This window comes from Diorhabda carinulata, chromosome 10 (genome assembly GCF_026250575.1).
Source record: "Diorhabda carinulata isolate Delta chromosome 10, icDioCari1.1, whole genome shotgun sequence".
Taxonomy (NCBI): Eukaryota; Metazoa; Arthropoda; class Insecta; order Coleoptera; family Chrysomelidae; genus Diorhabda; species Diorhabda carinulata.
The window spans coordinates 11267952-11292360 of record NC_079469.1 but is presented as its reverse complement, the minus strand read 5'-3'; the positions used below and the strand labels follow the sequence as shown (position 1 = coordinate 11292360).

General features: G+C 32.3%; 1 protein-coding gene across 1 annotated transcript in view; it reads right to left on the bottom strand.

The window, feature by feature from the left end:
* Nucleotides 1–24409, bottom strand: part of LOC130898931 (nose resistant to fluoxetine protein 6) — a 47287-nt gene that overhangs the window by 8369 nt on the left and 14509 nt on the right. Inside the window, exons 2-7 of the mRNA XM_057808537.1 lie at nt 10547–10665; nt 9314–9478; nt 8422–8597; nt 6336–6478; nt 4070–4186; nt 502–672 (exon numbers count right to left, since the gene is read on the bottom strand). Coding sequence (XP_057664520.1) covers nt 502–672; nt 4070–4186; nt 6336–6478; nt 8422–8597; nt 9314–9478; nt 10547–10665 — 891 coding nt within the window. The remainder of the gene's footprint in view (nt 1–501; nt 673–4069; nt 4187–6335; nt 6479–8421; nt 8598–9313; nt 9479–10546; nt 10666–24409) is intronic.

Here is a 24409-nt window from a genome sequence, read left to right as displayed (position 1 = left end):
AATCTGTGGACATTAGGTAGCATGGTTCTTGTGGATTTAATTACTTTGAAGCGTTACGAGAAAATCGTGCGCTGTACCCGAAGGCGATTTACAAAAAACAATGCTTTGTAGCTGAAATAATCCAATCGGTCACAGTCAACCATAACGTCATAAAAACGTGGATAAAGTAGAACAGACTCGATATTTGCGAGGATATTTCAATTCGGAAGCGTGTGGATAGATCCTTATTACACATTTTGCATTACAATCTGAAACTTTATTCACACAAAATTCAATTGGTGTAAGAATTAAAACTCAAGGTTCCTAGATATTAAAATCTAAGGTGAGGTAATTAAAGCTGCAGCTACTAGGATGAGAAGAATACAAAATATAAGCATGGAAAGCTATATAATTGACAAAAAACGTGGCCTCTAATTTCGATGAGATGGAAGTGAGCCTTTATATTTTGAGAAATTGACCAATTGACCATGGATAAACAAAAATTGTTGTTCTATAACTCACCTGAATACTTGAAGGCAACGATACACGTATGTCCCAAAACTACCCAAGCCATACTTATAGCTTTTAGACCATGTATTACAGATATAGTGTCACTTCCAACTGTTTGATCGCAAATATAACCCATATTTATTCTTACAGAAAATGAGAGCAGCATCTCCTTTAAAACAAATTCTGAAAACAGTATTTATTCATTTATTATACTTCGAATATACAACAAAAATGGTTTGAAAATGTTGGTCGCTTTCACGATCCTGCGAAATTTAATTATTTTTGTTAACAGGATCATTTTAATGTAGGTAAGATTCAAATTTGACTTATTTTCATATTTTATGGTAATTAAAGTTATTATGCTTCCAATTTTCAACTTGATAATGTAGTAATGTAAAAACTTAACCTATAAAAGGTTCAATTTATTCTTATATATAGAAAAACGTTTTATTTATACTTAATTAATAAATAAAAACTGTATTATAACAGTACACGCTACGTTGCTGGCAACGATAACCTCGTGATCATAAAGCAGACAACTTCTCAATGTTTTTATTAAACCTATGACGTCACAACTGAAAACTAATTAGAATCGTCTCCTCGTGTAGTTATTTTATTTTAATTTCTGATATCATTTCATATCAAGAACTTGTAAAATAAAAAAAATTAATTCTTTTAAAAAAGCAAGTACCCAATTTTTGGAATTGACACTATGGATTGGTGATCAAACAGTACTGACCTTAACCCAATTGAGAATGTTGGAGTCATGATCTACCGTCGTTTTTCAAAACTTTATAACCCTCAATACATTTTGATTGGGCTTACTTGAGATATTGTCCAAATATGAAATAATTTAGATGCAAACAAAATAATGCTCGTGATTTTAAGTATGAATAATCGCTGTTAAAGCTAATATTTATTTTATATTTTGAATTTGCTTGTTTTTTTCTTTATTTTTTACTTTTTATGGAATTTCATTTCTTTAAACCCTTATTAAGTAGATAGAATATACATAAAAATATATGGTGGAACCATGAAATGAAAAATAGTTTTTAAAATATAGTAGTGGTGCGTTTATATTGCTGTCCAAGGTATGAAGCATTTCACATAAATTACAAGAGATTTTATAAAAATTAATAATTGAGACATTCAACTTTACACTAAGCTGCTCGATAAATGAAAGTATGAGTGCAGTTAAAAAAAATTCAAAAAAATAAATTCTCGTTCGTCAAAACACAAAAAAAAGATTGTGCTAGATTCCACTTGCACTTTAAGAAATATATGTACATGAAGTGTAGGAAAAAAATACCTCCACATTTTCGTTGTTTGAATGAATTAAAATTAAAATGTTTCCTACAGTCAAATAAAGATGGTTCCAAATTCAGAAATGATCAGCTGAAATTCATATTTGTCTTGCAACAACTCGATAGATGAAGCCAATACTCGATATTTTACTTTGTGTTTGGGATATCGGAAAATGTATTTAAAAAATTAATAGGAAATGCTGTTTCAGAAACAATCATCCGATTTAGGAAAATCGTAGCTGTTCATCATATCATATCCATTGTGACCGAACAATACAAAGTAATAAAGAAAAAGTCCGAGAATTTCACTGATTTCCGCTTAATAACAGTAGTACGTTACTATCAACACCCAGCTTAAGCCGGTACTACAAGATGCGTCCAATGTTTGCAACAATCGCGTTCCAACGTTCGGCTGAACATTGGACGAAAGCTGGAAACTTACCTTAAACATTGTAAATTTTACAAAAAAATTCTTTTAAAATGAGCTGGATAATACTGACAATTTTGATTTTTCATACAAAACACGTAGCATTCACTTGTAAGAGGACAACAAGTGTGTGTAGCTGTACCACAAGTTTTGGTTCCAACTTCGTTCCAATTTTGGGTACTCCTTTGACGTAAGTTAAAAACCCGACTTTCTATAACCAACGGAAACAGAATATTCGTCGATTGACATGCGCACTACGACCACACGATGCGTCCAGTCATACCAGCGTCTAACGTTGAAAGCATTTGATGCATCGTGTAGTACAGGCTTTAGTAGTTGAAGGTGCTACATCACAACCGCTACCACTCACCAACCACAACAAGGGAAAGAAACGTAAACCAAATTATTAATATCTAAAATCAAAATAGCGGTAATATCAACAATGAATGAAAGCGATAATCAAATATCGTTGACCAAGAATTTAAATAAAATACACGGAGTGAATTCAAATGAAAAACTAAAGTGAGATCAGCAAGCCCGAGTAAGTGCGGAGGGCTAAAATGAGCAAGTGCTTAACTGAACGGGACGCAAAATGAATATTGAAAAAAACAATATGAGAACAATTAAAAAGTGGAAAGAAATTTCAGAAATTAAAAAAAAAAAGATAGATATGTATTATTGAAACAAGAAAATCTTAATAGCTAAACAAGAAGAAATATTTGAATATGTGGAAGAGGAAGCAACATATTAATTCAAGGATTTGATGATAAGGAGAATGAGAACCAACAATGAACAACAAATAATAGAAGAACAGAAGTGGAAGAAGACCCGGAAACATTTTTTATATAGTTTAACAGGACAGATTAATTAGAAATAAACACAAAAGGTTTAGAACAAAATGGAGATAAGAAAAGAAAAAGTCATAAACTAGTGATGAAAGAAAATAAGATTGATGTAATGGAAATTAATAACGCAATGAAATGGTTAATAACTAAGGGTGAAATCAAGAAAAAACGAAAGAATTGAATAAGAATGGCAACATGGAATGTTAAGGCAATGATGGTAATGAGAAAAGTGGAGGTAACGGTGATGGTGAAGGTGAGAGGCATGGAAAAAATACCTTCAAAATTGGAACTATATAGGCTTCAGTTTTGTGACGAATTAAACATTTTGTTACTATATACTTGCCACTATTTGGATGGTGAATTGCGAAAACTAATGAGTGTATTCACTCGATAATACTGCCGTCAATGTTAGCATCAAGACGCAACGGTATTCAATGAATTTTATCATTATAATCGATTTCAATAAGACCTAGCTTCATTGAAAAGGGCGTTTATTGCAACTGCTTTCCAAAAAATGCAGAATTTTTCTTTTAAAATGATTTGCGTCATAATTCTGGAATAGCTAACCTTTAAACTGGAACTTAAAAAACTTTGTGTATAATTCAAATAACAGATAATTCAAATTTTACCGTAAAAATTAGAATATAGAGTGATTAGGGCTAACCCTTCAATAGTGGGAAGACCTTCCGGAATTTCGCACAGAACTAGGGAAAGAGGAAGAAGACAACGCGCCAATAACGTAACGTAGGCGATGGATTGTCAAGTTTCGCATCACCTTGAATGACTTTGTAAAAATTCAAATCTGATTTCTTCAAAATATCGAAAATATGAAGGTATTCTCATCTTAAACTCGATATATTGCTTAATGATTTTTCTCAATCGACTTTAATTTTATTAATTATAAATCAAAACTAGCATCAATTAAGCATTAATTGAGCTGTATATATATAGCATTCTAATATACAATTAAGAAGCTAACTTTATACTACAAAATATGTACATACTTAAGAGAGTCTCTTGTGATATGGAAGCATTGCTACTACTAAGGTCAAAACTGCGAGCATGATCGTCACAGGGAATGTTGTTATTATTATTATTATTGTTGTTCACTACGTAAAGCCCTGCAAAAAAGCTATCAGTAATATATGCATAACTAAACGTGGCAATTGAATATCTATATAGTGTTAATAGGTAAAGATTGTTTGTGCCTGGACTGAACAATGTTTCTTTGGGTGTTTAGACTTAATAAAACTGAAATCCAAAAATTTGGCGGGAATATTTGGAGCCTTTTACTGAACACGAGACAACAACTTTATCAATATCTTGTTCGGTGGAAAAATTATGAAAAGAATATCAAAAGGGTAACCAAACAAAATATATTTCTAGAACACCTAGTTTGTAATGCTATGTCTATTGTATACCAGTGGTAAGTTATAGTAGTTTCATCATAAATTGTAGAAGCTGTTTTTCTAAGGATCAATAATAAAATGAATGTAGCGGGTACGATAGTGAAACAGGTAGTCAAGGTAGTCGTTGTGTTCAGGCAATCACAGCATTTCAATAGACATAGAACAGTGGTCCAAGCAAGAACAGTCTTTCGTCGTGAAGATATATGATATATAGAAAATAAAGTAACAAAAAATGTAGATTAGGTGAACATGCGAAAAATCTTTGAGGTTCAATGAATCAAAACATTTTTTATGGTAGATATCTTACGAGAGTTGTTTGAAAAGTAAACGGTCTAGCAAAAAACCAGACATATTCTTCTTTGGAGCTTTTTTTCAACGATGCTCCCTCTTAACCCTTCATAATGATAATCTCTCTTCTACAAGTGAAACTTTGAGTATAGGAAACAAAAATTCCTTGGGAGCCAGGTCTGGTGAGTACTTTCTTTTTCTTGCAATGCGGTTGCTTTTGGCAATTTCTACCTTTACGTTATCAAAAATGATGCTTAAAAGTCTCCTTGTCGCTGAATACAATCTCATTACTATTTCAAAAGACGGTCACCACCAATTTTTCGGTTGGTGAAACCCTCTTTTCCTTTTTCGGAACTTGTTGCCTCTTTGTAATCTTTTTTTTAACTGTTTTTTTCATTTCATTAATGAATCGACGTAAAAATACCGACTCATTTTCTTTAAACTTTGTTAATAAGGCCTAGAAATGTTCCTTCGAATGCGTTTTTGGTTCAAAGCGAGCACCCACAACGCAAATAGCTCCCGCATGCATAATTCTCCAGTCAGTATATGGCAAATGCCTTCTTTTCCGTCTGATGGTCGTCCAATACGATTGGGTGAACTTTTCCGTTGATATTGTCGATTGTCTCAAGTTTTAGCCGTTCCGAACGCTCTACACGACTAGGCTCGAACTCAGCTGCCCAAAATTTTACAATCGTAAATGATGGTGCGGAGTCCAAGAGTCTAATTCCTCTTTTATCTGCGTAGGCGTATTGCCTTTCAAAAACAACTATTTAATGACGGTTCAATATTCAATTTCATCCTTTTTCAAAAAAATCCTCACAAAGACTCATTTATATAATTATCAAACATTAAGTAAACGTCCAAAATGACTGAAAGTTTAGTAAAAATCTCTCATCGCACGCGCCAAATATCTTTCCTATCTTAAATTGATTAGTACTGACTTCTTCAGGTTGAGGTCCATAACTTTTCAGACAACCCTCGTATAAAGCCCCAGACAATGCACTGTTTTGTTGGGAAATGTGTTTTTATTTTCTACCATGGCAGAATGATGTAGCACAATGTGATAATGAAATTGCACAGGTTAGAAAGAATATTAACATAAAATATTTGAGACCATATAAGAATTGTAGAATTAGCAAAAATTAATAAACCGTTTAATATTCGAGTTACTATGAAAGAAGTTATAGTGAATATAGAATATTTAAAGATATGTTTTAAACAAATTGTAGGGTTATTATTATTTAGATTATACTTATACCAGCGCAAAAAGGAGACAAATCGGTTTTAAACACAAAAAACTTATTAAGCCCTTAGAGATAAACTTATTATCGATGATAGTGAAATGTCGACAAGATTATTTGAGTAAAATAAAAATCAAACTCATTATTTTCCTTAACGAAGCATAATTCGAATTTCATAATGTAGTAAATTACATTTGGTCAGACATTATCAAAAATTGCTCTAAAAAGAATACTTAATTCGAATAAACATATCTGCATTACGTGTTTCGGTGATCTTTTACTTCATACAAATATTAGTACTGATTCGTTATAGATGAAATATAGACACTTACCGTTCTTTCCTTTTAGATCCGGCATACTCATATTAAAATGAGTGCAGCTTTTCTCTTTCATACTGCAATTTTTCAAATACTCCAAATAATAGTCAAATGCTGTACCAATTATCAACATGAAAATTATAATTGCGGTGGTAACACTAAAATATTCATAATATTTTCAATAAATTTCATTATAAATTTGAATGTATCTATTTTAATTCCAAAGAACTGTTTATTTTTATTAATACACACATCGAACACTATGAAATTGTCTCATACCTTTGGTATGGATATAGTAGGTAACTCACACATCATCTTCGTTCAATGAATCACCAGAAAGAGAGAATTGGTGCAAAAGTTCAGAAAACAAATAACAAACAAGGAATGTTGATCATTTTAATAAATTTGGTACGATGTTATAATAAAGAGTAAAAAGTATCTCCTCTTTTTACCATAACTACAGTATGGCACCTGTTAGGTAAGCTGAAAATGGGCTTGTTAATCTCCATTTCATTCGTTAGGTTAGGTTAGGTTAGCTTCTCGATCTCCAGTTGGTTGGAGGTGGTCCAGAGACCAATCAAAATGTGGGCTTGTATGTAACGCACAAATGACTTTTTCCCATCGAATCCCAAAGATATTCGATAGGATTGAAATCGAAGATCTACGCAAGCCCATAATAAAGCTTTCCAGATGTATACTTACTAAGTGTACTCTGTGTAGACGAAAATTGTCGTGGGATGAACTGGCCATTCAGGTCGATTTGATAGCTTGGACGCACAATGCATTCAACTAGTCGTCTAGTAAGACGAGGTAAGTTCTTTCTTCTATACGAAGACCCCCATAGTGTACACCTTCCCGCAGCATCAAGACGTTCCAGATTTCGAAATCGTCTTCACACACGAACATATATGTTCGTGTGCCCATGATAATCTTATACCGCGATTTTTCCTCATCGATGAGGGTACTTGACGCAATCTACGGGTGTATAGATTGAAACGGTGCAACCTTTTTGTCACAGTTTGGTTATTCACAATGTCATTGTGTCTACAATGTCTCTCACTTGCTGACTTGTAATGAAACGCGTTCTGAATAAGATCCGTTGCTTTTGTACGGTTACTATGTCTTTCTCTAACATCATCAGCCCGACCATATCGTTTCATCAAATGACAAACAGTACTGGGTGAAAAGTTAAGGTGTCCAGCTGCACTTCTATAGTTTCCATCCGTTTTCACCATCCCTACTTCTCTCAATTGCTCGTTGCGGCTTTAATATCGTTCCATGTTTCCCCATTTACTAATTTATCAATTTTTCAATTTGTTTCTTTAAAATGAGTGTTAGAACTTTATTTTTGAAGAAGAAATAACAACTAATTCATTTCACCAATAAAGTTTGTTGTGTTGAGATCTTAAAATTTTTTGCATTGCCAGAAAGACTAGTAAACAGTGTACATCTCTAATAAATGCTAAGCTTGATAAATACTAGTTTGTTATTCTAGTACCACCATGGAAACTGCTATACGTTCTGCATACCTAATTGAGATCTATACTTGCAAAAAAATTCACTACAGAATTGTGGAAGCCGTAGACATCTCAGCGGTTCAAATTTTGAATGATGACTTGAGTGTGAGAACGCGTTTCCTGTTGTGTGCCGGATTGGATGACGTTTGACCACAAATGCAATCACAGGAGTGTGCGCGCAATAATAACGAGTTTCTAGCCTCTTGGATCTACCACCATTTGGTTCCTCTAGGAGAACCCGATGCCGAAAATACAAAGATGTGTTTGTTGATCAATATTCACCACCTTCAAAATGTGACTATTGTTTCTAATCCTGGAGAAATGGCTTTGAGAAAAGATATTTGACTTCAACGGTGAAATTAAATCATGAACATGAGCCTATTTTACCCTTAAAAAATCTTTTTACTTTAGAAAATTGTATGCTTTCTCATTCAAATAACTATCTTCAAAAAGTAGCGGGCTCATTAACCCCCTCACTTAGTATTGAAAATCGAGTAAATATATAGTTCTGAAACCCTTATTATTCCCATTATCATCAATGAAAACAACTGAATATTTCCAAGAAACAAACTATATTTACTTACCTCAAAGCAATGAATGTGCTGTCTGTCCAATAATTGTATCTATTATGTTCAGATCTGACTAATTGAACTTTAACCGTAATTTTCGTTGAAGAAGCTGAAGTTCCTTCCATAATCTTTTGAGCATCATTTGCTGAACATGCGTGAGGTAAGCATAGGCCGAGATGGAGTATTTTTTCCTAGAGTTTTATATGAATTAATACAAATATGCTCATTGACATTATAAGTGTTACACCCAAAAGGGATAATTTTGTAACTTTCATATTGTGGTACCATAATGATTATTTTTTAAACAGGCTTTGATAACAAAGTTTTATCTTCGACCAATTTTTTTTCTAATGTTTGTACTTCTTTTTTTAGTTTCAGTTTTAGGGGCTAATGCTTTGGCAGCCGATAACCACTTATGTTTATTTAAAACCATATGATAACAGGCGTTAAAAATACTATACTGTCTTATCTAAATGGGCTTCTTTAAATTCTTATTCGGCGTGGAAATATGAAGTATCTTGAAGAAGTTGGCCTTCCATCAAAGATATTCTGAATATTATTGGAATGAAGCTTTCAAATTTGCACCGTCCTCCACAGATTGGAACTAGGTGCCACGCATCAAGTACCTTATTTTGTCGAAGCCTATATCCGTATTCGAGTGTATTCAATTACGATATTGCCGAACACATTAATAATTTTTCTGATTGGGTTTCAATGAAACTTCTTGAAAAATTAATCATTCTTAATGTGGAGAGCTATAACATTGTAAAATATGGAAAATAGATTATTCCTTTTGGTTGTAACACTTCTAATGTCAATTATACTTCTCACATTATAACCATTACTTCACGAAACAACATAACCTACTCAAATGTAAATAAAATGACGAAATAATATACATTCTTACCTCTGTCGTAAAACTTGAATTGACATGAAGTCTTAGTTTGAAAAATGATACTGGAAATGGAGGTCCATTGGTATATACCACAGGACCTGGTTTGAATCCCATAGCAAATCCTGGACTGTGGGGTTTCAAAGAAGCGTCCGCAGCTCTAGCAGATCTTGAATGGTTCTAAAAAATGTAAGTTCAATATCTTCGTTATCAAATATTATATTTAGGATTATATTTGGGGTAATTTTTGATATTGATAACATTTGATTATTTTAAATTTCAAATTATATTATAAAATGTTTTTCTTAGATATAATGTATATTTATTCATTATCACCTTCAATATATACCCCTCCTCTATCCCTACATGGCTCCATACGAATATTCAATTATTTGAAACAGTGCTGGATGTCTTTTTCTCTAAGATCCTTCAAGACACGTGCCTTTTATTTCTTTCATAGCTTCAACAGACTCAAATTTTGTTTCTTTTAATGCAGATTTGATTATTACCTTTCTTAATAAGTAATAGTCGCATTCAAAGTAATAGTAGTATCAAAATTAAATTTTTTGAGCTTCTTTTTGTTCAAATGTGAAGATTATATGCACTAGTTTTGCTTACACTTTGTACTTATTAAAATGTTCATGTAAAGTTGCCGCACACATTTTCTGTTAATTTATCGACTTGGAAGCCGAACGTGAAGATCAGATGATATAGAGATTAAAACTGAGTCAATGGCAAGTATGAAATCACATCGTGCCAATTACATTCAATATGTTGTTGCTTGTACCCGTACCGTAGCGAACTTAACCCTATAGACATTTTGATGAAGATACAAAGTTACATGTGGAGCTATAACCATGCTCTACAATATTTCATCATTATGTGTTTCGAGTTTCGAACGGAACAAAAATCAACATTTCCAATTATGGTCCGCTACTGGCGTTTGAATTCAAATGTCTTCATGTACCGATGATGTAGTTGACTAATTTTACATTTAGTATATTAGACCATTAATAAATGATAATTAAACTTGTTAATAATCTCTTAATAGCTCCACTTTTTTATATGTATTTAACTGAATTTCTGAACTCAATGTTGGAGCACTTGAAAACCATGTTTTAATTTGAAATTAACTTTAAATGTGGCACACATATGATAATATACAAATTTCAAAAATTAGTATCATCATTCTTGCCAGGATCAACACTGTTATTTGTGATTCCACAACTTTTGATTCGATGCACTTACTTGAGATATGATGATAATTTGTTTTTTCGGGTTAATATGTTCGCATAAATTCTGAGATCCAACCCAATAGCTGTTTCCCCAAAACCATCCGGTTGAATATCTGCCACTAGCATCGTCCACTGAAAAAATAAAATAGCGTTGGTCATTGTACAAATAAGAAAAAATAAGATTTAGGCACATAATATCGTATTGATTAAATATCTGTGCTTTAACTGAAATATGAACATAAAAATATTTTTTTTTCGGTTGTGAATCAGTCGTACACTTGTGATTTCATGTTCGCTAGATGTGAAGTTTAGTGTTTTTAAATTAAAACTTCTCACAAACTGAATCTTCTCAAGGAGTTGTAGGTTAGAAAAACTGGTCATGCGAACAAAACAAACTGCTAGTGCAAAGCACCTCATAAATTTTGCCACGAGCCGCAACTGAGTAATAGTTATCTAAAACTCAATAGAAACGCCACAAGATGGTCATTTTTTTCAATTTGATTTCGTGAACATAAAAAAGCTTGAGCTTTATAATTAAAAAGAGAGAATTAAATTAACCCATCAACGGATAGCGGTATATAGTTATATGTAACGCTGAAAAATAGTGGAAAACACGGCAGCAGCGCTATATTACTATGAGTAGCTATCAGTTATGGTCGAGGAAAGACTATAAAGAGGCGTGTATTGGAGTTTTAGAAATCAGCTGTTGAGCCTAGCCTTAAAAGTCTTCTTTGGTAAGGGCCATTAGGAGCTCTGCCGTTTTTTGCTTTACCGCTTCCATCGACTTAAATCGAGTCCCTTTCAAAGCATCAGTTCGTGATCTTTTTCTAACCTTTCAAGCAAATCTGAGCGGATCCGTTGACGCAAGAGCTTTTGGTCAGGAGTCAGATTTTTTGGCACCAACTTCGCACTATTTTATCATGTGTAATTCCTCGTAAGAAAATTTTTTAACCGTTTCTTGATCGGCGTTACAGTCTCGGCAATCATCCGGATGCTCATTCGATCTGCACGCACAATTTGATTGTGATTTTGGTCACTGTTTCCGGAGTTGAAACAGTCACAGGGCGACCTACGAGCTGATCATCTTCAGTGCTCTCTCGGCCTTCACTAAAGCGCTTACACAACACGCTCACGAGATAACGAATTGTCCCTAGGCCTCTCTCAAAAAGTTATAGCACTCAGTCGGAGTTTTTTTTCAATTTAACGAGAAATTTGAGATTGATACGTTGCTTCTGTTTTTCGTCACACATGGTTTTCGGCACGAGAATAAAACACGTTCGTTATTTAATAACCAGACCTTGTATAGTACCCTAAAAACACATTTTTGTAACGCTAGCCGTTTGCGGTATAAAGATTGTGATAGATAACCGTAACTGATGAAAATGATGAATCAGAGGAGAATCTTGACGCCTCCTGATGACAGTTCCGATACAGATGGAGTTTCTCCTCGTCCGGGACTAAAAAATATAACATGGATAAACGGTCAAAAATTTTTCCTGAACATCGTTGTGACAAATTTAGGAATAAGAATTATGTGGAAATATTTGAAAAATTCTTAAATGAAGAAGTTATTGGACTACTTGTTCAAGAATCCAACAAGTATACCTTGTTCTGTAACCAATCTAATCCAAACATTTCCAAAGAGGAAATGGAATGCGCGATTGCAATTCTAATATATATAATGAGTTGCCAGGACGAGAATTCTGTTGAGATTCCAAAGGAGATATGAACTTCTCCTTGGTCAGTAATTCCATGAGAAGAGACAGATTTCGTCAAATTATGAAATACATGCACTGTGCTGATAACTTGAAGCCTATTCTTGAAGATAAGAATCCACATGTCATGAGACAAAACCAACTGTTCGGGTAAAACGAATCGATACATGTGGATCAACATATATCCAGGTTTAGAATTTCAATATGACGAAAGAAATGGTGGTGTGAAATTTTCTCCTGGCTCATTGATGCTGCCCTAGTAAACGTTTGGTGCATTGCAAAACAGTATAAACATTCAACACCGCCCACTCAAGTGGAGTTTCGACGAGAAGTTTCCCAAAATTACCTGGCTGCACTTGACCATTTGCTAACCAATATTCCTAATAATAAAAGACACCGATGTGCTGGAGAAATATGCTGTATGAGTACATGTACGTGTTGTGTTAAATGTGATGTTGGATTATGTTTATAGTTTACAATTTATTTTTTCATTAAAAATAGACATTTTCTATACGATATATGGCTAGCGTTACTTATATGTAACAGTCTTTTTGAGAAAAGTGCTATTTTTTTAAGAAAAAATATAAAATCAAACAATTTTTTAAGTAATCATTCTTTTTTTGTTTTGCAAACAAAAAATTATTCTCGCCGTTGCAGGGTTAATACGATAGTTTCCACAACGTATTTAGATCTCCTTGTACTTGAGCGGAAAACAACTCACCCAGATAATATCTAATAAGTTTCAATACAATTAATCTTTAAGGTTGTGGTGGGTAATCATCAATTTTCCGCAATTTAATATCAGTATTTGTTCTTGTGAAACGAACTGATAATAATAACAAAACAGTATATTCAAGAATAAATGTGTTCAATGACATTATCCCCGAACGCGATCTATTGTTCGCAATGCACCAACATTTCATCAGTATTACATTTGGAACAAATACATGATTGAATTATAAATACTCGGTTTAGTTGAAATTTATAAAATTGTTATTTGCACAACCGAAACGAAATAGTCCGTTTCAAAATACTAAAATCAATTTGACCTCAATTCGCAACCCGTGAATCAACTTGTGATTTATCGGGACAATTGAAAATTTGCATACTGAAAATGAATTCAGTCATAAAATGTCTCAATCCAAATTTTTCGCTGGAATATTAATATGTCGACAAATAAACAATCTCGATTCTGAAAACTAGAGCAAAAAATGCCAAAAACAGTAGCACAACTTGGCATGCTTTCTATAAAGCTGTTCAATAATTTTTGTGCAAAGAGTTGAAGTTGTGAAAGATTTCTAACCATGCATTGATTTTGTTTATTCTAAAGCCACCGCAGTTCGATTAGGTCTCGCACTATAATCAATAAAAATGTACTGGGCGCCTATAGCGGCATGAAATTGTGGCAGTAACTTAACCACTACTTAATTCCTGTATAACTGTCATATCCTAATACAATAAACTCAGTACGGCAATTAGAACAAATCCCTGACCAGATCATGATTTTACTTGTAAGAAAGAGGTGAATTTCTTGGATAGGCCGTTAATGTGAGGGTGTCAATGGATTTATCCATAATCACTTCATTCATTACGCCAGTGTTGGTATTCCAATAAACGTGGTCTGGAGCTTCAGGTAGCATTACGGATTTTTGACCTCATTGTTGAGATCGAAACAAAAACACCTCTGGCATTCAAAAATGTAGGATTCTACAGGAATAAAGTCAATTTCTACTAGCCGTAAGTCCCCGGTAGCAATCATTGACAAAGGTTGTTGCTCTGGGTCTTGCAGTTATTTGTCTTTCGCAGCATTCTTTTGTTTTGAGTAACCCAATAGCCTGAAAAGACTCTTCGATAGTTGAATTTCTTTTCGGAATTACTAAAATCAACCAAACTTTTAAAAAATGTTGTACAGCCTGTGTCACTTTTTTCTCACTAATCGAAATATTATGAAATTCCACACAGATTCTTTAGAAAATTGGTACTTCATAAACGTCATATAGATATGACAATGACAGCGCCATCTGTGTGTCAGTCACTCGACTTATTAAGTGATGAAACATATATTGTATTTTTGAGCAAAGTGCTTTATATTATCAATTGCGCTTTGAATATCGGCCGTGATTTTTTCGGCAGTTGTCCGTACAGTTAAAACTTCTTTAACATCAGCAAATGTGGCTAATATTATGTACATACGCTCTAGAATGTCAGATATGTATCCGTACAATCTTTTCTGCATCCTGTGTTCATTAGTACGAGCTCAAAGTACTCATTTAAATACGGCTAAGCTAAATTTATAAAATAGTTTCGTTTTAAGAAAGCAATATATTCAAAGAAATCATAAATGTATGAAATTCGAATAATAATCAATTTGGCGCACGCCATATTATCAAACGAGGCGTCAGCTAGTTTCGAATAAAAAACTGTTTGGTGTAATTTTACAATTTCACGGAATATTCAACAGAAAATCACATTACATAATTTAATGGAGCGACACGCTCCAAAAATAATCTGTGATATAATATTTTCTGATTACTAATATTTATTTAAAATATGTTTTGAGACTGACCGCCTAATTGGCAATGCAATTCACCTAGTGAAGAATGCTGTAAATAAATAAGAGGCAACCATCTTTATTTTTTTATAGCCTCGGTTTGGTTTGGCTCTTCAAGAAGCATTTCATTTCTATGGAGTGTAATTAGTAACACGCTTATTGTTGAATACCAGATAAATGTTATATTTGCCAATTATCATCTTCTGAGATAAAAGAGTTGCCACGGTTCGAGATTCTTTGTCCAATAATTGAAACCATTCGGAAAGTGCTCTGTAGGTTGTTAATCAATCATATTACGCAGGCCGTATTTAATGGGGTAAAGCCAAAAGAGTCGGATCCACCACCACATTCAAAAAAGGTCAAGACAGTGAATTGCAAAGTGCGAATTAGCTACGAAAAAGATAATGATGGTTTAAATGTAACGGCGACTGGTTTTTGCTTGCTTGATAACATAAACATAATTTTTCGAAGATTTGATCGTCCTTGATCAACAGTGAGGCCGAATCGTAGATGACCTTTAGTTTCTTGATAATTTATGTAATAATTCCAACATCGAATATTTTTTCTCACATTAACCAATTTTGTACAGAATTAACTGCTTTCGAAAAATAATCAAAGTTCATAGACAATTCTCTAGAAGGCGGATTCAAATTTATGATTGTGTGTAGAATAAAAATATTTTTAAAAGTAAGAGTACATTTTCCAAAAGCCTGTGATTGAGCCTTTTAAATGCAAGAATTATATCGCGTTGCTTGGCGCAATTCATCTTCATACAGAGATGTAACTCTTTCGAATTTTGGTTGCTTGTACTGTAGACAGGCCTCAACAGCTTGAGACTTGCTGAAGTCTGAAGAAAATTTGATGATAAATAATAGAATCAGCACTCGCCTACCCTATATACTAAAATATCTACTTAATTTAGTTATTAAATTTGGATGGTTATAGATTGCATCGTACAATTAAATAATTAATTTGAAAGTAAACGTTTAAGACATACTTTGAATTATTTTGTTGCGAATTACGTCGATCACATTCACTCTTTCATATTAATTTCGCTTTCGATGGCAGAAAGCGAAACAGTATATTTGTATTAATTATAATTACATATTGTTATAAAATGTTATATATTCTGATACCGGCGAATTTTTCCGGTGAATGTAGAAGTTCATTCATTTGTGAAGAAAACCCACAAATGGAGTTTTCTTTATACTAGTCTAGTCTAAGGTGGTCGCTAAGAGATTAAAATCTAATTTAAATGGATGAAAGAGTAGGCTTATATCGATTCTAATAATTTTTGGCATCTCATGCTATGTGACTATAGGTCACGTCATGACATAGTTTTGTTCATTATCAGTATTTCAAACAACCATCATTTCGTACTAATTTGGTAATAACTTTTAGCGTTATACTTCCGTATCTGCCCGGTTGTGGATTGAAATAAAAACATATTAAGTTAGCGTTCTCAAAGTTGTGGAATCTATTAATCGACGTCTTAGATTTCGGAAAGTATTACTGTTACCAGTAATTGGATTGGTTGACTTCCAGTTCGGCTTCTTGATCTGGATTTATGAATTAAATGAAAGGTTTTATTTGGAAAAGAAAGATGTACAGTGAAAAAAAATTGCAAACGATTATATTTAATCAACTTAAGCAGGCCAAGGAACAAATCCATTTTCTCATTAGGTTAGGTTATTTTTAGCTTTGATTAGGTTATGTTATCTTAATTGGTGCAATATGTGCGTCCACGAAAATGCCAAATTAGAAAGTTTTATTATTCAGAACTGGTCAGATACGGATATATAGAAAGATAGTCATATCGATTTTCATTATTTTTGGCATTTCATGTTCTGAGAATTCACGTTTAAAGATGTTCTTGGTCATCAGTAATTGGTAAATGTTTCAAACAATCATTAAGTTGTAGAATTTTGGTGCTTTTCAGAGCTTAATACAGAAACTTCCCATTTTTTCCAAAAAAGTCTTATTCAGATTATAAACTACTTAAGGATCAAGCCTATCGAGTAGGCAGCTGCTTATTGATCTACCGGTCATACGACAAATAAAAAGTTTGTCAAGCTAAAAGACACCAAAAAGAAATAGAGGAAGATCAAAAAAGATATGGAAGTCATAAAGGACATAATACATTATCCAAATATTTCACTAAACTAAAATCTAAAACACCCAAAAACAAAACAAAAAATATTATATATCGAATACCTTGTAATAATTGTGACGCTGTCTGCATAGATCAGACATCTCAAAACTTGGAAAATAGCCTAGAAGATCATCAATACAATAAAAAAAATAGAACTGGATTAACGAACAAGATATATCAAAAAGCATAAATTCAATTATAAAGATTCAAAAATTCTTGAAACGGAATCAAATAACCAAAAAGATAATTTTCAGAAATGTTTCATACTTATAAGAACGAGGAAGCTAACATTAATAAAAAAGACCTAAATAATTTATTTAATATTTACAGCTCTTTTATCATTATTTTATTATATTATAATTATAAAAAAACTTAGACTGATTTAGTCCTTGCACACTTCTGGAATTTCTTCATTGTATTCCTTTTATTTTCATTTATCATTTAGATTTTTTCAACCACTATATTTCCGTTTAGTTTTTTTGTCTTTACTTATACACTCGAATTTTTTCCATTCTTTTGTGATTGAGTGTTTGGTTATCCAATTACTACTAATACTCCCGAATCATTTTTTTTATTTTCGTCAGTAACTGGTTTGTTTTTTTCTCATTTTTCTTACCATTTTCACTTTTTTTGATTATTTTCTTTTCTACGACGTCTGTTTTCCGCAATACACTGAGAGTATTCTCTCTAATTTCTTCTGTTTTATTTATATAACTATAATATTACAAAAATTGAAAGTGTAAGATTCAACATCAATTTATAGGTTATATCTCATTATGTTATTCTAGAATTTAATGTTGATTCCTTCATCTCTATAATTAATTCCAAGTACATATGTAATCTTTATTTAAAATTATTATAAAATTCCTCAATCTGTTAATTTTGCTGAAACAGTGTTCCAATTATGTAAAGGATTATTCCGTTTTGGAATATACTTATATAAGTTTAAAGACAGGTGCATTAATTAACGTTCTGTATCTAGGAATACCCAGCTTCTAAAATTAATATCCAATAGAAACAATTCTGCAGTCACCCAGAATGACTTAAGTATTTCATTATTTGTCAATTTTTAGAAGCTATTCACTTTGGATCAATTACTTTTTTTATTAACAAAATGCTATCCTTCTAAATATTTCATATTTATCAATAATTGAAAGGAATTTCTAATATGGATAAATTCTAAGAGAACAAATGATCATTACTCAATCAATTTTATGTTAAATATCAAAAATTATAAAACAAATTTTCACCGGAATATGTTTAGTAATCAATTCTAAAGAAACTTATTTATGATCAATCGATATCCTAGTTATTGTCTTAATCAACCATTGGTTTTACCAAGTCGATAAGCTGTTATATAATAATACTGAAACCACTTTCACTCGAGATGAAATGTAAGATTCGGCTGGCAGCGAAGACTAAGCAGGTCATATTGTTTTGTTGGTGCATACAAGAAATCAAGGACACGGTACGTTTGTTACATAATATTAAAATAATATCTACAAGGGTTACTTTCCCATCAATTCAGGTGTATTACTTGCAATATTATCTATCAGTTGCGAGTAGTACTATCAGGAACTTTATCTTAAAAATAAATGAAATATGTCGATAACAATATTGTTACAAACAAATTGGTCCTTAATAGGAACCTACTTTCCTACAATTGAATTAAAAATTTTGGCGAAGGTGCATTACTATCTATACATTTCGGAATTCGTTTGGTCTCAAGCAAGCGGTTTATTTACATTCTTTCTCACGAATAATTTCTATGAAGGTCTATTCATTCAATTGTTTCTTTATGCTCTAGTAGTTTGGAGAATCCTTTTGGGATATTTTTTATTCATATATAAGTTTTGTAGCGCAGTTGAGTTTACTTTATAATAAGTAGTAGTGGCGAACAAAACGAATTAGCCAAGTAATCGAAGAATTTTAATAAATTATTTAAGTTGGTGAAGTGAAGTATTTGAATAAATTAAGAAAGGAAGCGACGGTGTTTATTAATAATTAAACCTCACGAATAGAAATCATATAAATAAATAAAATAAACATTCCAATATATACAACACTGCGAAACGACACTATAAACAGTCTAAACCAAAATAATATTTCCTTAAGTCTTTGGGGTTACCAAAGACTATTAAAATGCAGTAGTTTTGTCGAACGATACTTTTCCTTGAAGTTCTTCAAGTCAAATAACTTTTATAAAACCAATAAAATTTCACTTCACTTAAAACAAAGTTCATCTTTTGACGTATGAACAAAAAATAATGTCTTATATTCACATTTGTATTCAGTTTTTTGGGACACAGTGTAAATAGCAAGAGGTTTCATTATTATATTTCAATGTGTGTACTTGAACTGTTTAAAATATGTTTCTAATTAAAAATTTCAAAACTTTCCCTGCGACAATAAAATTAATCTTCGTATAAGGCCAAAGCTTCCTTCAACTTGACCCGATTGCAGCAGTCGAAAAGAATTGTTATTCATGTTCTAACGCCGTATGTACAGTGGGTTCATGAAATAACAATTCGGATTTTCCAATAACCATATGAGTTCAATAAGAATCGTCTATTACCGACAAAATGCGTATCAGTAGATAAATTGCAATCCAACCACACCCTCCGTACTGCTCAAATCTGGCTCCGGAAGACTTATGGCTGTCGCTTCAAATTAAAGGGAACCGATATAAGTCCATTAAATCCATTCACTAGCAGATGATGACGGTTTTTAAGACGTTAACCTCGATATACGTCCAGGTTTCCTGCCAGGAGTAGTTGGAACGGTGAATCAAGTAAGTGGCACTTTAGAATGGTTACTGTGAAAAAATTAGATCTAACAATGCAACTTTTATCTCCGAATTTTTATTATTTAACGCCTCTTGAAGTGTACAGAATAAATTTTACAGAAACGACGTGGCTGTAATATTGTCTCTCTTGAATAAAACCACTAATATAAATAGAAAGTGAAACAACTTTAATTCGGAATTGCTCATAGTCGTTGGTGCTGGTTGAAGCCATTGAAGTGCGATGGTAGACGATTCAATCAAAGTTTGATGTTACTTAATCGAATGGAGAGAATATAGAGAAAGGAGTGAATGCGAAGGAAACGAAAAGAATGAATAACAGTTCTACAACTTCAACTATCAAAATTTCAATAACCGTCACAGAATATTCTTCAGTATAACAAATAAATAAGGTGTATTCTCAATCTTTATAAGTGCATTATTTTCAATCTCAAGTTTTAGCTTGTAGAAAAAGCACTATATGTAACTTATATATAGTGGTTATGACGCTTCCAAATTAATCACCTTCCGCTCCTACAAATGAAAAAAAATCTAATGAAAACTAACATGATAACTTGAATTTAATTGTACTTGTGAATAATTTTTTTAAAAAATACAAGAAACGGGTTCAACCATTTCTTTTTCAGTCGAGCGACGATTGTTTATGAAAGTGAACTGATACAATGTTGAGATAACAAAACTGTTTGATTCATTATGCACTAGTTTGATTTAACTAATGGTACATTTTCGGTATCGCTTTAGCGACGGGCTGTGAAATGGTATTCCACCAATTGAATAATTCAGTTGAGAAATCAATATATATGCTAAAGATTTATCGAGTCCACCGATAGATAACGAGTTTAAATATTCACAATTAGTCCTTTTTATCATGTATGAAACTTCTTTCTATAGAGCTTATTTGCCGCACAGAGTCGATGATTGACTTTACTGAATTTCAATGTTATGATAAACAAATTTCTTTTCGAGTTAATGCACTCCGCGTCTTTGCTTAAAATGAATATTATTCCAGTTTTAGTGGTAAAAATGGCGTGACCACATTCATTGACTTGGCAACGTATAACCTCAAGTAAGACCTAATAACTGAAAAGCACGTTAATTTGAATAGGTGACTAATATATTGTTTTGGGTTTATTCAATATAGAAGAGAAGGTAAGCTGCATCAGGCTACGTTCGTTTCAATGGTTTCCATTAAATCTTCAAATCAGAATTAATAAGATCATAAATACCATTAAGGACTAACCATATAATACAACGATATCTCATGCCAGAAATTCGAGCGGTTTCTTGAAAATTAAATGTATTTCTGAAAGTTTCTTGGAAATCTGATTACATTTTGAGCTGTCTAAATAATTCAACCAATTTCCAAGAAGTTTGATCACCTCTCGTCAAAAAAACAATTTCTTAAGAGTAGTTTTCCGAATTTTCCGAAGAAGTTGTTCATACAGTATGGGTAGTTTTCTAGTCTGTCCTGTAGAATTGGAATAATTTGTCGAATATTTGATATTGTGGATTTCATGTGATATAAGAACAATTTCTTGAAACAATTCCACAAATTTCAGCTGACGGTCGATACATTTCTTAACAGTTTATTTATTTTTTCGAAAATCTGAAACATTTTTCGGAGGTTTGATAACATTCTCAATCTTCTTGAGATATTGAAAAAATTTCTTAGAAACTTGTCAGATTAAATAACTTAAAACGATTTCTAAAGTAACCGATATAAACTTCTATTTGTGCTGAGAGATATGATGCGTTTTTATGTCTAAATAAAAAACTAAATTTCTTATTTCTTAGACCTTTTATATATGTTTCCTCTTCTAAATGTTCTTGATTTTAGGTGTCTTCTGTTTTAAAATTAGTGTTTTTTAATAATTAGATTAAAGATTAAAATTGACGTTTAGACTGATTTTGGTTTTTTTCAAAATATTGTATTGACAATTTGTATATTTATACTAATCATTAGATCACCTACATCACGAATATCAAAATAAGAATAAAATGAAAACAGAAATTTGTTTGAATAAGAAAAATGTTAGTTACTTCTTACATCTCAAATATGTAGTAATAATCAATCAAATTATTTCTAGATTTATTAGAATTTATAAAGTAGAGATATAAATTTTACTCAAATTATTTAGGTCTTTTCTATCATTTATAGCTTTTTCATTCCTATGAATATGAACCATTTCTAAAAATTATCTTTTTCGTGTATTAGATTCCATTAGAAGAATTATGAAATCTGTTTTATTTTTTTAATTGTATTGATGACCTTTTAGTATATTTTCTAAATGCTGAGATGTCTGCCCTATGTAGACAACATCACAATTTTATTTTTTAAATGCTCAGATGTGTGAACTATGTAAACAGCCTCACAATTAGTACAAGGTTTTTGGTGTTTTAGATTTTAATTTATTGAAAGATTTGGATAATGTATTATGTCCTTTATGACTTATACTAATATTCGACTAAAATTCGATAGTTGTTGGTACATATGATAAGAAAAAATGTTTTATGTTTTGATGTTTCGTTTCTGTTTGTAGCGTAAGTGAATGCTGTTATTAAAATTCATTCACCGTTTTTTCAATCACACCTCGTATGACTGATATGGAGTGAAAGTATCAACTTATAAAGGAAAAGGTAAACATGGATGAAACGCGTACCACAGACGACGAATCGATGCAAAAGTTAAGAAATGGAAATTATATAGAGGAATATGAAATTGAAAAGTGAATTAAAGAGATGTCATTAAAAACGATCTATAAAGTACTATGGCATTATCAGGTAATCGAACTATTATGTATATAATTCATTCTACTTATTATTCTGGTCAAATCTGATTGGAATTTGATTTAAAAATAACTTAATACTCCACTCTGTTCAATATCTAGAACACAGTTATTAATATTACATATACAAAATTATATAATGTAAATATACAAGGTAATGCTCACAATTCGTAAAACGTATAACGTTCATTTTAAAAAAAATGCAAAAAACTGAAATCGAATCTGCAGATCACGATACCAAAAATCTTTAACAACCTTCAAGAACTCTCAGCAAGACAAACTTTAAAAACTTTATACAATATTCTTGGTGCTATAAATGTGCGACAGCACTATACAAAATCCAACAATCTATTTCTCTAAAAATTAGGACAATAAAAAACTTCATATCAATCACACTAAACTTACTAACGGTGTTATTTGACGTCTTGGGAAACCTTAAGGAAATACTAAACTACGACACCAAGATCAAGAAAGAGTTCCAGGAGCTACCTATCTTTACCAGAAAATATCATTTATCTATTTCAACAGGTTTTTAATTGTGTAATTTTCCTATTTTCTATGCCAATAAAGTTACTTTTTGAATACATTTTCCAAAAATTCATAGATATACTCTATCTACAGACAGCAAATAGTATATCACTTGGTTAAAGTTATTATAAGCAATATGCAAGATTATTTTATTTGTAAAGGCAGCGTGGAACTGAATAATCCAGTCCAAACTTCTTTTGCAAATGTACAAACTATCCTATTTGTCCATTTTTGGAATATGGCTCGCACATTTGGAGCTTGTCCTCCAAGCATACACTGAGAATGCTCGACTCAATACAGAAGACAGCAATTCGACTTTTAGTCGATCCAGAGTTCACTAGAAACTTGGATGGTTTACAACATAGAAGAACTGACCTGTTTTACCGGTACTACCACGGCAGATCCTCTTCCGAACTGTCTAGCATATCCCAACTAGAGGAGTATTTGCGAGACCTACTCGCTAGATAGACGTGTCTCATGAACACGAAGTTCGCCTGCAGTCGCCTAGAACGTCAATTTATCAAGACTCCTTTCTTTAAAGGAGTGCAATCTGGTGGAATCAGTCAGAGTTTCAAGATCGATATCCACAGGCATCTACGCACGGCAGGCACTACTTGGATTAGTCGAGTGTAAAAGGGTTCAATATCTTTGCTTGCTTTTTACATAAAAAAAATAACAAATATAGTTTCAAGAAACTAGAATAATGTAATTAAATGAAGAGGGTGATTCAAGTGGCCAGCGAATGAACAGGTCGAGTTTCTTTAAACCGGTCGCCAACGTGTTGCCGACTGATTGGCATCCAGTTGCCTCGTGTGTAGTCGCCCATCCAAATACAAATTGCGAAATGGTTAGTAATTTTAGTTAGAAATTAGTTTCTTTTCAGTTGATCCGTGTGTATTCGGCCTAATTTTGATGATTGTTTCATTGTCATAGTTCTGCTGTTTATGTTTATATTTTGTATGTGATTTGATCATCACTACCGGCTAGGAGTGATTTATTTATGATTTATTTGGGAAACAGAACGAATAGAATAGAACAGATGGAGCATAAGCTCCTGTTTATTCATCTGTGTTCTACCAACTCGTTACTTCTTTAATAATCTCCATCTGTGTTCCCATTTTTCTGCAGTTCTACAACTGCCAGGCTGGAGTCCCACCACACATAGAACTCCACTATTCCATTAAATTCAACTCCAACAACTGTGAACTCAGTTGAGAGCTGCAACTATACCAACTATAATTTATAACTGCTTTTTATTCATTTTATGCTTTGTGTTTGTTTCATGAATGTGATTGAGGCATCCGGAAAAAATGCACCATCACAAGCAACAACTACAAACTC